At 38.8% G+C, this 13,825-nt stretch overlaps 1 protein-coding gene across 2 annotated transcripts in view; it reads left to right on the top strand.

Moving 5' to 3' along the window:
* The window catches only part of Gpc3 (glypican 3), a 433,306-nt gene that overhangs the window by 290,364 nt on the left and 129,117 nt on the right, over positions 1 to 13,825 (top strand). For both annotated transcript variants that reach the window (XM_008826751.3, XM_029560452.1), the window contains exon 5: positions 8,471 to 8,596. In XM_008826751.3, coding sequence (XP_008824973.1) covers positions 8,471 to 8,596 — 126 coding nt within the window. The remainder of the gene's footprint in view (positions 1 to 8,470; positions 8,597 to 13,825) is intronic.

The following is a 13,825-nucleotide window of genomic DNA, read 5'->3' as shown; positions in this document are numbered from 1 at the left end:
ATAAGTAAGCGTTAATTCTAATACACTCCAAAGGAAGGAAATTAAGCTTTGCGTCCCAGAGGGAAGAGTATCAAGGAATTTCAGAGCTACTTGAGAACCACAACATGTCTCCCTATGACACAAAAATGAGCGAGAGCCATTTTTGTGTAGCTTAGGGTACTTTATAACATTTCTGTCTCTGTCTTACTAGGCCATGTATTAAGTTACTCTTTGGCTTCTGCCTATCCTTTGTGTATGATTCTGTCTTCATTCTTGGTCTGAAACATTTGAGGAGTTCACTTCGGCCTGTGAAGGACATTTGATTTTAACTAGTAGAACATTCCCATATCTGACTGAAGTAAATTATATATGTCTATCTTGTTTCAATTCAGCAGTAATTTTTTAAAAATATTTTATCTATTATTTTTATTTTATGTATGCATATATTGCCTGCATGTGTATAAGTGCACCTGTCTCATGCAATGCCCACGGAGAACAGAAGAAGACTATCAGATTCCCTGGAACTGGAGTTAACGGACACTTATTAGCTGCCGTGTGGGTGCTGGGATTCGAACCCGGGCCTTCTGCAAGAACAGTCAGTGTTCTTAACCGCTGAGCCATCTCTCCAGCCCCTCAATTCAACAGTAATTTATCAAACACCTGTTAGTGCTAGAATATATATTGGACAGTGAAAACACAAAAAAATCACAATCTCTGCTCTCTAGGTCAGTCTAGTAGGAAAATAGCCTTGATTAAAAGCAAAAGCGAAAGAATGTCTGGAGTATAGAGGCAATCTACACAGAAAGACAGAACCAAGAATGTCTGGAGTATAGAGGCAATCTACACAGAAAGACAGAACCAAGAATGTCTGGAGTATAGAGGCAATCTACACAGAAAGACAGAACCAAGAATGTCTGGAGTATAGAGGCAATCTACACAGAAAGACAGAACCAAGAATGTCTGGAGTATAGAGGCAATCTACACAGAAAGACAGAACCTCTGTTCTGGAGAGGCTTCATGGAAGAAGAAATATAGTAATTTGTAACAGAATCACATATGGAGCCTTGTCAAAATAAATGTGTCAACCCAGTCCAATTTTGAAATTTCTCTGTCAATATGTACAACTTTTTATGTTTCAACTAAAGATTAAAAATAAAAATAAATGAAATGAAATCAACTTATTAGTCCAGATACATTTATAAATAAGAGATTTATCAAGGCCCCTGACTTTTATCTTAGAGTCCGTAGGATCTTTTCCCTTTTCCATTACTGAGCAGGACTGTGGATCTGGATGCTAATCTTCCAAAAAACAAGAAATTGATCAAGCAGATCCCCCCCACACACACAGCCACATATAATACTTTGTTTAGAGTCGTTTTGCAATTTTTAAAAAATTTCATGTGTATGAGTGTATTGCCTGCATGTATATGTGTACCCGTGTTGTGCAATGCCTGCAGAGGTCAGAAGAGGGCACCAGATCCCCTGTAACTGGAGTTACAGATGATTGTTACTGCCATGTGGGTGCTGGGAACAGAACCCAGGTCCCGTGCAAGAGCAGCCAGTGCTCCTAACCAGTGAGCCATCTCTCCAGCCCCTAGAGTCATTTTTGAATTTGTACGCAACTTCCAAATAAATGGAAGGGTAGTAAGAAAAACTGACAAAATCTATAGAATTGAGTTAATGACAGTTAGACAGAACTCCTTGGGGTGTTAGAGCATGAACCTGCCTTGTGATGTTTCTCTTGCAAACTGAAGCACTAGAGTCTGAGATGGAGCTTTTCTTTTTGAATTCCCCAACAGAACAAAAAAGCAAGCAAAACAACAAGAGAATGTCTAACTTTATTTAACTCTCTCAGATAAGCATTGTAAACCCTCTTAGGGAGAAAGAAGAAAAGGGGTTTGAGATGATGTTTTGCTAAATGCACTACTCCACAGTCCAATATTACTGGAAAGATTTGTTTTGTTAGGGCGTGAGTGCCTCGATACATTTCCCAGTATGTTTGCACAGCATTTCATTCTGTCCAGAAAAATGGATATGTATGCATCTAGCAAGCTTCCACACCCATGTCCAAGCTATGTTCGTGGTTGAAAACTTGAGAATTGGAAAGGAACTCTATTGTAGTAGTCACCCTGTGGAGGTTGTGAACGAGTTGTCTGAGTCTGATTATGAATTGCTCGATTAAAGTAACAGCACGCAAAGAAACACAGGATCCCTTTGGAAGCATTTGAAAATCATCTGTTTGTTTTATCTGCCCCCAACTGGGTAGTTTGCAACACACAACTAGAGATTGCTTAGTTCAATTTAAAGTTGATTTTATACTCACCCAGTGGTCTATGTGTGGAGATCAAGGTTCCTTTAAGGAATAATACATACTGATAATATCTATCATGAAATTTAAAACACTGGACATATAATACCACACACAAGGACTACATCAAAATAGAAGCAATCAGATCATCACAGCCCTTTCCACCTGCAGTATTTTTGACACATCTCAGTTATCAGCCTCTTCCCTCCTTTGCACTTCTGAATTTCTCTTTCATCACTTCATTTGTGATGCATTGTTCTCATATCCCAGATGCTATTTGGTAGAATACATAAGAGATATTTTTCCCTTTTCCAAATCCAGAATCTGTATTTGAATAGTCTAGCTTCTATATACCAAACTTCTGCTCCAACTGCTAACCTGTGGTAAAGCTATAGTCCTTCCACCATTGTGGAATTACATCTAAGTATTACAGCATTCTTCTTCCTCTACTTTCCTCTGATTGGGTCTAAAGGGGCAGTGGGTTAGGTGACAGTAGTTAATTACATAGAAAGAAAAACACAAAAGCTGATCTTAGCTCCCTGGTGCCAAATCAAGGTTAATTCCTGCTCCCTCTTAAACAACATCTGTGTAAGTTTTGCTAGGCAGCTTTGTAAGATCAGTGGTTCTTCTGTCATCTGAAAAAAAACAAGTATATCTTGAATGAGTCAATGAGGTTCAGGTCTGGTAGAAGTTATCCTGCCCTAAACAGGACTTCTTTCAAAAAAAATTTAACCCCATCTATATGTTCAGTATTGTGTCAGTCCTAAGTTCTGATGAATAGAGGAATCTCTAGTCTAATCAAAAGACAGATATACACATAATAGCTTCTATTGAATTTGAGTTCCCAAAAAGAGCTGTGTACTAAAGAGTGACAGTGTCACACATGGAGGAATTGGCAGCTCTCCTGGTTGTATGGGCTACTTGGATAAGGTAGCTTTTGAACTCAGCCTAAGACAGACACAGAAAATCAAGAGATAAACAAGAAAAAATGAGGGTGTTCTGGGCAAAGGGAATGGGAAGAGAAGTATGCTGGTGTCTGCAGTGACAGAAAGTTGTAGTTAGGAGTTAAATTGTGAAAGTCTCCCTCCAGCAGAATTAGACATGATCTTGTACTGTTCCAATTTTAGTTATTTAGGATTATGTACTTTTCTGTGTTTTCATTTTTTAAACAATAATGTTATATTACTTTACATTTTAAAAGAGCCTTAGTAGCAAGTAAAATGTTCAGGATCTGCAGTCAGGGATGAAAGGCTGTTTTTACTTGCAGTGGTTTCCAATTATCACTGCTTTGATGCCTGCCCAAGCAGATCATTGTGAGAAAGCAAAGGCAGTCTCCTCCCCCACATCTGAAGAAGGGGTGCCCTCTTCGGAATGATGGAAGCTCCCTTGGGAAAATCACATGCACCCAGCTACAGTATTTCCAAATGGTTCATGCATGCAAAGGAACTTCATCCTTTAGTTCCCAATTTTGCATACTAAATGGAATCCTATGAAGAGAATCTTTCCTAAGCACACTACTGTAAGCAAATGTTGGGTTTTGTCATAAGAGGTAGCCATAAACTCTACTCTCTCCATGTCAATGATATGTTTGGCATATATATATGAATAAAGTGGGACTGGAATCAAAGAACATTTCCCTCAAACAACTTGTCTCTCCCATCTCAGGCAAGTTAGTTGAATAGGCTGCCTGCCTTAGTTCACTGGTAGATTCTTTTGCATTTGTCATGGGCTACCAGCACAAAGATAAAATGAGAGAAATTAATATGCCACATAGTTTCAAGTGTCTTGCTTTAAGGAAGAATAAAATAGAAATAGTCAACTCATCTTTTAAAATTATAAACAGAATAGTATAAAGCTTTAGTTAAGAAAACATAAAAATAAAACACACAGCTTTCATGCTAGAACAAGTTTGAGAATGGATGACAGGAAAAGAAAGAAAAGGAGAAATGAACAAGGCACAGCAAACTCAGTAGGAGGTAAACTGCTCCTGTCACACTCTGTTGCCATGATGTCAGAGGACATTATCACCTGTTGTCACTGTCCTTTGAAAAGCTCATTGACTCTCCAACAGTTTGCAGAGTCTTTTATTGCCCTCAAAAATAGTATGATTGCATTTATTTTTAAGAGTCCACATTTCTTTTGGAAACCAAGGATTATTTTCCCACAGTAATGCAGAAGATTTTGCATAAAGGAGCAGTCTGTATATTGAAAGTGTCCTTTGGGGGACTCTGAGATATTGGCCAGTTTGCTGTCTGTGCTAGAGTCCTGCTTTTACTTCTCCAAAAGATGGATACTGCTTCTGCTTCGTTCCACAAGGCCAGGGAATTATTTAAGAATCAGCTGTTTGTGGAGCTGGGGCTGGAATTCAGGAACTTGCACGTGCTAGGCAGGTCCTCGCCCACTGTGCTACATCCTCGGCCTCTATTTCATTATTCTGATATTCCTTTTTAGTTAAATCCACCTTGATTCTAAGTAGCTTCTAACAGAGTTAACATACCCTGAGACCTAGAAAGAACTTAGAGAAGAAATGTATCAAGAGTAGGCTTCAAAGAAATAAATGCAAGATTCTACTTGGGAGAAAAGTCTAGAAGACAATATACCCAAATATTAACAAGCTACCTCTGGCTAGTGGGACTATGAATGGGTTTTATCCTTCTATCTTCCTTTATTTTCTAAATTCCTTATAATGAACACATATTTCTTTTACAGTGAAAAAGACTTTATTTTAAAAGGTGAAGGAAAAATAAACTTAAGTACTGTTTATAGCTATCTCTGAGCTAAAGTTGGAGCTCTTATAAATTTCACTTCTTAGGCGGCGTGTGGTGGCACATGCCTTTAATTCCAGACCTTAGGAGGCAGAGACAGAAGGATCTCTGTGAGATTGAGGCCAATTTCGGTCTACCAAGTGAGTTCTTGGCCAGCTGTGGCTACAGAGAGACTCTGTCTCAAAATTGCCAAAATGAAATAAATAAATAAATAAATAAATAAATAAATAAATAAATAAATAAATAAATTTCTCTTCTCAAGCAAGGCCTGGTGTTACAGGCCTTGATCCCGACTGCTACAAAAGCTAAGGCAAGAAGATCACAAGTTCAAGGCCTGCTTAATGACAACTTAGTGAGACCCTATCTCAAAAAGTAAAAGAAGGCTCCAAATCTGCTTTCTTGGACTCTCCTGTCTCCATTCAATTACCAAAAGGCATCCTTTCCCCCAACCCCCCCAGAATACAAGCCCCTTTCTCTGAGACATATTTACTACCTTTTCACTACCCTAATACATATCGCCAACACCATACAATTCATCCATTTAAAGTGTATGCTTTGAGGCTGGCTCAACAGTTAAGAGCATCCAGGTTCAGTTAACATGGTAAACACCTGACAAGACATTGTCTCATACAGTCGTCATAGCAACCATTGGAACCATTGGAACATGATACTATTATCACCTTCTTTTTATGTGAAAGGAAGCCAAAGCTCAGAGAAGTTTGGAATTTGTCTATGGTTGCACTCCTGGGTACGTGAGAGACACCTGGTACTTAAAACTCAGCCGGGTCAGACTCCAAAGCCAGAGCTGTCAGCTATTACTTATAACAGGTTTGAAAGAGCTGTTCTGAGAATCCAACCATGATGACGTGGCCGCTAAACGAAACTGTGTTCTAAATTGACAATATAAATCTGCAGTTTCGTGTGTCCCTCCTAGATGAAGGAGGTACTGAATACTCTATGAAGTAGGATGGACTTTTATTTCTCCAAGTTACTTAGTTCAAGTTTCAAAAGAGTTTCCCTCAGTTCTAGAATGTGATGATCCAAACTGTGCTACATCATCCACATTCTTTGTCGTTTTCTAAGATTTTCATCTTGACCCTTACAGGTAATGGCCTACCATAGTAAAACAGAGCTCTTAGGTTTACTGCAGCCCCTCATTCCTTTGGCATTTAGATCAGCTAAGAACTACAAGGGTTGAAAAGCAGGGAAAAATTCCTGGTGCCTTTGTTTTTAACTTCTAGGGATATCATGGAGGGCCTTACTATGGGTTCTATTTGTCTTCCCATGTTCCATGTTCATGAGAGTGGGTATAGAGGTACAAGGAGGCCTAAGGGAAAGTCTTTCATTAAAGCAAGCCATCATTTCCCATACACTAATGCCCACATTCCATTTCCTTACAGAGTAGAAGGAATTACTCAGCCTCAGCCTTTAGTCTTTCAGCTTCCACTCTTGGGAACTGTATTATTACCTTGTAAAACAGAGCATCTCTCCTATTAGCTGTTAATTGAACCCATCTTTTTCCTCTTGAGAAGCTGTAATGCTGACTTTTATTTCCAGAGCTCACTATTGAGCCTCTCTTCTTTGGAGATTGACGGTGCTCAGACACCAGGCACAGTCTGGGAAGTGAGTATGGACACAGCAGGAAGTAACTATTCAAGTATGGGGCCGAATATATGTCCCAATAACGTTTTGTGAGTTGTTCTGTCCATCATCACTCTGGCTTTCCTATGACCTGACCCTTTGAAGTCATGTTACTGAAAATTCATTCTCTCCTCCCTCCCTCCCTCCCTCCCTCCCTCCTTCCCTCCCTCTCTCTTTTGCTCACTGAAAATAGTACTTTGGGGGCTGGAGAGATGGCTCAGTGGTTAAGAACACTGGTTGTTCTTGCAGAAGACCCGGTTTGAATGCCAGCACCCACATGGCAGTTAACAGCTGTCCGTACCCCAGTCCCAGGGGATCTGACAGCCTCTTCTGAGCTCCGTGGGCATAGGTGCACTTACCTACATGCAGGCAACACATGCACACACATAAAAATAATAAACAAAATTTAATGAGCCAGGCGTGGTGGCACACACCTTTAATCCCAGCACTCGGGAGGCAGAGGCAGGCGGATCTCTGTGAGTTCAAGGCCAGCCTGGTCTACATAGTGAGTTCCAGGACAGATGGGGCTACAGGGAGACCCTGTCTCAAAAAGACCAATAATAATAATAATAATATGAAATTTTAAAAAAAGAAAATATTACTTTTATGGAAAATGACATGAACTGCCAGATCATGTCCACCAGTCTTTCAATTTTGGCCCCATCTGGGAACAACCCTAAAACACACTGCTGGGCTCATGACTTCCACTATCCTTGAAATGACATTCACACATCTGGTGCCCCCAAAGGCCTGTACATCAGGACACTCCATTCTTAGCCTGGAGAGAGTTTTGAGTAATTACTCCCCTGCCATAAAATTCCCTGACCAGCATATCCAAAATCTTTGTGTAGACTTAAGGTACACTTGGAAATGGATAGCACTGCAGATTTATATTAGGGGCATTGCTTTAGAAAATAAACTATATTTATTTTTGTTTGCTACTGGACATGTATTACATGAATATTTAAATATTTTTTCATAAAAGTATTCATGTATCCAGTCTGATAGCTTACCCTGTGTATATATCTACAGTTGAAACAAGATAGTAGACAAGAAATTTTGCTACAATTTATGTGTGTATGTTCATGCACATTTGCATTTGCATTATACATATGCTGTCTCTGATGCCCACTTTTCTTATCATAAACAGCATAAAAATGAAAGCAAATAAATCATAATATATATTACAGCCCTCTCCCCTATGCTCCCCCTCACAGGAAAAAAAAATATACAAAGAACAAAGCAACCTTCCTTCTCTTAGCAGATGTGAGTTACTCTGACTATATTATCATGAGAATTTCATAAAGCTTATACTATTCTGAGCACCCTGCAATTCCTGCAACCATTAGCCAAAGCCTATGTGGAAAGGGGCCATCTCTAGGGTAATAGCATTGTAAATTACAATCAGTGCACTCAATTACACTCAAAAACCAAAAGATATGTAGTGCTCCAGTGTGCCTTGTAATCAGCACCTTTGAGAATGTTGGTAACAGCATTCAGAACAAAAAAAAAAAAATGGAAGCTGCTGAACATGTGAGAAAATGGATGTTGGAATTAAATCATCATTCTGATAGTAACAACACCTTATATGGAAGGGAGCCCCCCTCCGCCAGTATCATTCTATTGATTTTTTTTTAAAAGCTAATTTGTGCCCTTATAGCCAAGAATATCTTTAAAAATCATTTATTGCTCTAATCAGCCTGGCAGAGCTTTTCTGTCATGCTGATAAGGAAATTAAACTTTTGTCTGATGTGCAGATATTTTGTTTTCCTTTCAGGGAACTGATTCAGAAGTTGAAATCTTTCATCAGTTTCTACAGTGCTCTGCCTGGCTATGTCTGCAGCCACAGCCCGGTGGCCGAGAATGACACCCTGTGCTGGAATGGACAAGAGCTCGTGGAGAGGTGATCTTTTGTGAATGTTACTTATAGCAACATTCGAGGAATAATCACCGTATCTGAAGGGTGATTAAAGTACCTGCCTCCATTAGCTTCACAAATCATATTCTAAACAGCATACTTTTAAGTATTTATGATGTTATATGTATAACTTTCAACTCTCAGATAATTTGCAAACTTTGAAGTCCATGTAGAACTATGTATTCGGAGACATTTCACCAGGTATACAACAAATTTTATCTTTGGTTTCTTTCATCTTATCACTACATGGACTATTATTTGTTTCATTTGAAGAAATCCTATTCATGCTAACAGCCATTGTTTATTGAGGGTTAACTGTATTAAACATCATGCAAAGTGCTTTGTATAGATTAACTCTTTTCCTTTACAACAGTCCGATGAGTTGAATGCTATTATTTTCTATCACTATACATCAGAAGATGAAGGAATAAAGAAAGGGGAGAGAAATAAAAATACCATTTCTCTGAGCAATTTTTTTTTTGTCTTTTTGAGACAGGGTCTCCCTGTTGCTCTGCTGGTCTGGACTCGATCTCACAAGAATCTGCCCGCCTCTGCCTCCGGAGTACTGAGATTAAAGGCATGTGCCACCATGCCTGGCTCTCTTAGAAATTTTACTGAAGTGTTTGCTCATTTGAATATTTGTTAGTACAATATATGATAACTGTCAACATCTATGAAGAATTTGCTCATCCCTGACAAGAACAGAATATATATTCATTTATTCAGCATATATTTACTGAGTGCCAGGCACATTCAGTTGAACACACCCCATTCTCATGGAGTTTCCATTCTGTAAGTTAATGGTATTTTTTTAATACTTTATTTTACTTTATGTGTATGAGTAGTTTACCTGCATATATGTAAGTGCATCATATAGTAAGTGCAGAGCCCACAGAAGTCAGAAGAGGGTGTTGGATCCCCTGGAACTGAAATTATAGAAAGTGGTGAGCCACCATGAAGATGCTGGGAACTGAACCCAGGTCCTCTGCAAGAGCAACAAATGTTCTTAATACTGTGCCGTCTGTTAAGCCCTGCTAATGGTATTCTTAATCTCCATTACATTTCACAAATGAAGAATAACTTGCAATTACAGAATGAATTCAACAGAGTAGAATGCTTAGGAGCCTGCATAAATTTGATGAACATGCTTTTTTAAAATGTTTGTGAACGTTTTGTAAGCATGTTAAAGAGGAGAATAAAGACGAGACTTGAAATCAAATTCAGAGTCTTTCACTAATTAGTTGCTTAACCAAAGGAAGGTGGCTTAATCTCTTTAGACCTTGGTTTTCCAATTTTTTATATTTTATTTATTATTTTTATTTTATGTGTATGACTGTAGTGCCTGCATGTAGGTAAGTGCACCCGTGTTGTGCAATGCCCACGGAGAACAGAAGAGGCTGTTGGATCCCCTGGAACTGGAGTTACGGACAGTTGTTAACTGCCATGTGGGTGCTGGGACTCAAACCTGGGTCTTCTGCAAGAACAGTCACTGTTCTTAACCGCTGAGCCATCTCTCCAGTCCCCAGTTTTCCAATTTTAATAATGAGATGGTTGGACTAGAGTCCTTCCGACTTTAATAGTGTTTTTCCTTATTAGTTTGATGATTTCCTCACACATTCGAATTTTCTATTTTGATGTACTATGGGTTAGAAGCTGGTCTGATGCTGCAGGCCTATGATCACGGCTACTCTGGAAGTTGAGGCAGAAGGATCATAGGTTCAAAGCCTGTTTGTTACAGAGGTACTACATGTTAGGCACAAAGCTAGATGCTAAGGATGCAAGGTTTAAAAATGCAAGTTACCTCCTTTAAAGACCTTACATTCTGGTAGACTCTGAACCTAGGATATAAGATGCTGAATAGATTTATTCACAATGCCATGTAATGGACAACGGAAGATTTTGGAGTCAGATGAACTTGTATTTGCATCTCAGTTCTATTGTGTGGGAAAGTCAATTTGAGGTAGAAAGTCTGCAGATCCACTTCTGTATGGGAAGACCATTTGGCAAGGCTGTTTTAACAAGTCAGTAAGGTCATAAATATAAAACCCCTAGCAGACTGGCACATCCTGGAAGCTCAATTCATGTTACATCTCTTTTTGTCTTTCTTTCCCCTCTAGCTCTCCTCTTCCCAGCACAAGATAAAACATATACCTGAAAACAGCTTGTTTTTCATCTCAGTGATTTTACTGACATGAGACAGCAAGAGTGAGATAGTATGCCACACTGGATGATGCACTGAACTTGCATCGAGATAGAATTCCCTGTAGAAAATGTGAATGAGACCAGAGGGATTAATGGCTCCATGCAGCCTACTCACTCTGGAGAAACAGTCTGTATTTGTCATCCTGAAAGGTCAGGAGTACTAAGTGGAATCAGGAAAATGTACTTAGCTGCTATTACATTTTTCTTTAATTTTCAGAGAAAGACAGTGGGTTTTTTACTTTATAAAATGTTTATACTTTAAAATAGGTACAAACAATATATTACTTAGAAAATACCTGCAGATCAAAGCTGTAGCGTTTATATAACTTGATGAGAAGACACCCTAGTGATTTGCCCACTGCTGTGCTAATAAGGTTAAAAAATGAACAATTCTTGAATACTTAAGTAGTATATCTATAGCTAACAGTAGTCCCATATTAAAAAGGAAATTTTATTTTACAATATATTTAGTAATGTGTTCATTTTACTCTAGTATTTGAGCACTTCCTATATATAAAGCCCTTATATTGCCTTCTTCCTTATTGTAATTGTTAATGTAAATATCACCACACTCAATAAACCTTGTAATGCTTAAACAAATTGAACAGAAGGCAGTCTAGTTTTAGTTTATTCAGAAGAATACTTTCCCAGACAAATGTGTTTGAATTGTTGGAGTTTTTATTGAGTTCTTCTCACATTAACTACTTCATAGCTGGTATACTTTTACAAAAGATGTTTCCTTGGAACCAAGAAAGTTCCATAGTTTTTGTTTCAAATTATGTGTTGGGTTTCTGAACATGTACAGGTTAAAATAGTTTCTCTATTACTTTATTTTACTTTTATTTTATTTAGAGGTAGAATAAATTACATGATCCAAAGCCTGATTCATTTGCATGAGTCTGAAGTCAGTTAAATGCACTTTTGTCTTATTAAAAGAACTCTGTGAACTTGAAAAAAAATGTCATCTTTGGGATGGACCCAGGTCCTCATGTACGTTAGGCTAGCATTCTACCGCTGAGCTACACTTCCAAACCCCTGTTAGCTGAAATTTTTACTGAGTTTTCTTTCTTTGAATAGCTTAAGACGTTGTAAAAAAGAATAAAATACGTAATATAATATAGAGGGAAGTTATTCTAAAGTCTTATTTTCACTTCTAAAAATTTATATTTTGAAAACACTTTTGTTGTTAATATATACTATCAAGAAAAAAAACGTAGAAAAGAAGAAAGGGAGGCAGAGAGAGGATGAAGATGTGGGGAGGTGGAGGAAGGAGGGAAGAAATAACACATTTGCAGACAGAGTAAAACAAATGTAATCCCAGAAGCTACTTCTCCTCCATTAGTAACCTCAGGTTATAATTAACCTGTACTTGTATTACTGAACTAATGCAATGATGAGAGCAGGGAATAGTGTCGAACTAGATTTTTAAAAAATCTTCAGGAATGTACACTTAATGATATGAACTTCTTTCGCCTGAAGACATGCAGACATGCATGCCCTCTGTTTGTATCATTTACAAAGATTAGCTTTACACTCATGTCTCACCTAGAGTTAAAACCTCTCTCCAGGGGCTGGAGAGATAGCTCAGCAGTGAAGACCAGCGGTTGGTTGCTCTTACGGAGGACCTAGGTTCAGTTCCCAGCACCCACATGGCTGCTAACAAAGGTCCATAACTACAGTTCCAAGGAATCCAACACCCTGTTCTGACCTGTGCGGGCATTGTATGACACAGGTGCACTTACATACATTCAGGCAATACATTCATACACATAAAATAAAAATAATAAATAAATTTTTTGGTCTTTTTGAGACAGGGTCTCCTTGTAGCCCCAACTGTCCTGGAGCTCACTATGCAGACCAGGCTGGCCTCGAACTCACAAAGATCTGCCTGCCTCTGCCTCCCAAGTGCTGGGATTAAAGGCGTGCACCACCACGCCCGGCCATAAATAAAGTATTTTTTAAGAAAGAAAATATATGATGACAAATATACTGAGCAACATGTATATTAAAAGGGTAATCAGAGCTTCTACTGTATAGGCATTTATAGTTCTCAGCTTGTAAATAGTTAAGCAATCTATTGTCTATAAATAAGGGCAGAGTTCACATCTTTTCTGTTTTTTTAATTTATTATTTTTAGTTTTTGTGTGTGAGTGTAATGCCTGCATGTATGTAAATGCACCCGTGTCGTGCAATGCCCGTAGAGGACAGAAAAGGCTGTCAGATCCCCTGGGAACTGGAGTTACGGAAAGTTGTTAGCTGCCATGTGGGTGCTGGGATTTGAACCCGGGTCTTCTGCAAGAACAGCCAGTTTTCTTAACCGCTGAGCCATCTCTCCAGCCCCATCCTTTCTGTTTTTATCTCATGAATGCAATCAACTGAAGAAATTTTTTCACAGATCTAGTCTCAGTGAGTGCCACTTACACCTACCTGTCATTTGTTCTTCTCACTCCCCCGACCCCATTTCAGCTTTAGATAGCATTAGATTTAGTGCTTTAAAGATTTAACTGACAAGTCTTCAGATGAGCAGTTTGGCCCATGTGAGCCACCCACACACCTGTCAGGCAGGGATTCCCTCCAGTAGCCCAAGGCAGAAGTTCTTCCAACTTTTGCCTTTGTGGGTCAGAGAATTTCAATTAGGGAGTCAATATGACCAAGAGAAAAATAAAAAAGAGCCCACTAAAGAAAGTAAACACTGGGTTAACATAGGTAACTCTGGGCTTTGACTGCACTGGCCCTGGTAATGCCTAGGTGGAAGAGCAAGCACTTTACAAAAATCCCCTTAGAGCAGCTAATCCAAGTATCTGGATATTTCACTGTTATTTTCATTCCTTTTCTGTATAGTTTGTACCATGGAAGTCCACCATGGTGGAAGGAAAGAACCAACTCCCAAAAGTTGTCCCCTGACCTCCAAACATGTGACCCTCCCAAACACACACACACACACACACACACACACACACACACACACACACACACACTATAGTTACTAGAAAAATTACAGGACAAATATCT

Source organism: Nannospalax galili, unplaced genomic scaffold (genome assembly GCF_000622305.1).
Source record: "Nannospalax galili isolate Female #2095 unplaced genomic scaffold, S.galili_v1.0 scaffold371, whole genome shotgun sequence".
Classification (NCBI taxonomy): domain Eukaryota; kingdom Metazoa; phylum Chordata; class Mammalia; order Rodentia; family Spalacidae; genus Nannospalax; species Nannospalax galili.
This window is presented reverse-complemented; position numbering and strand designations above follow the sequence as displayed.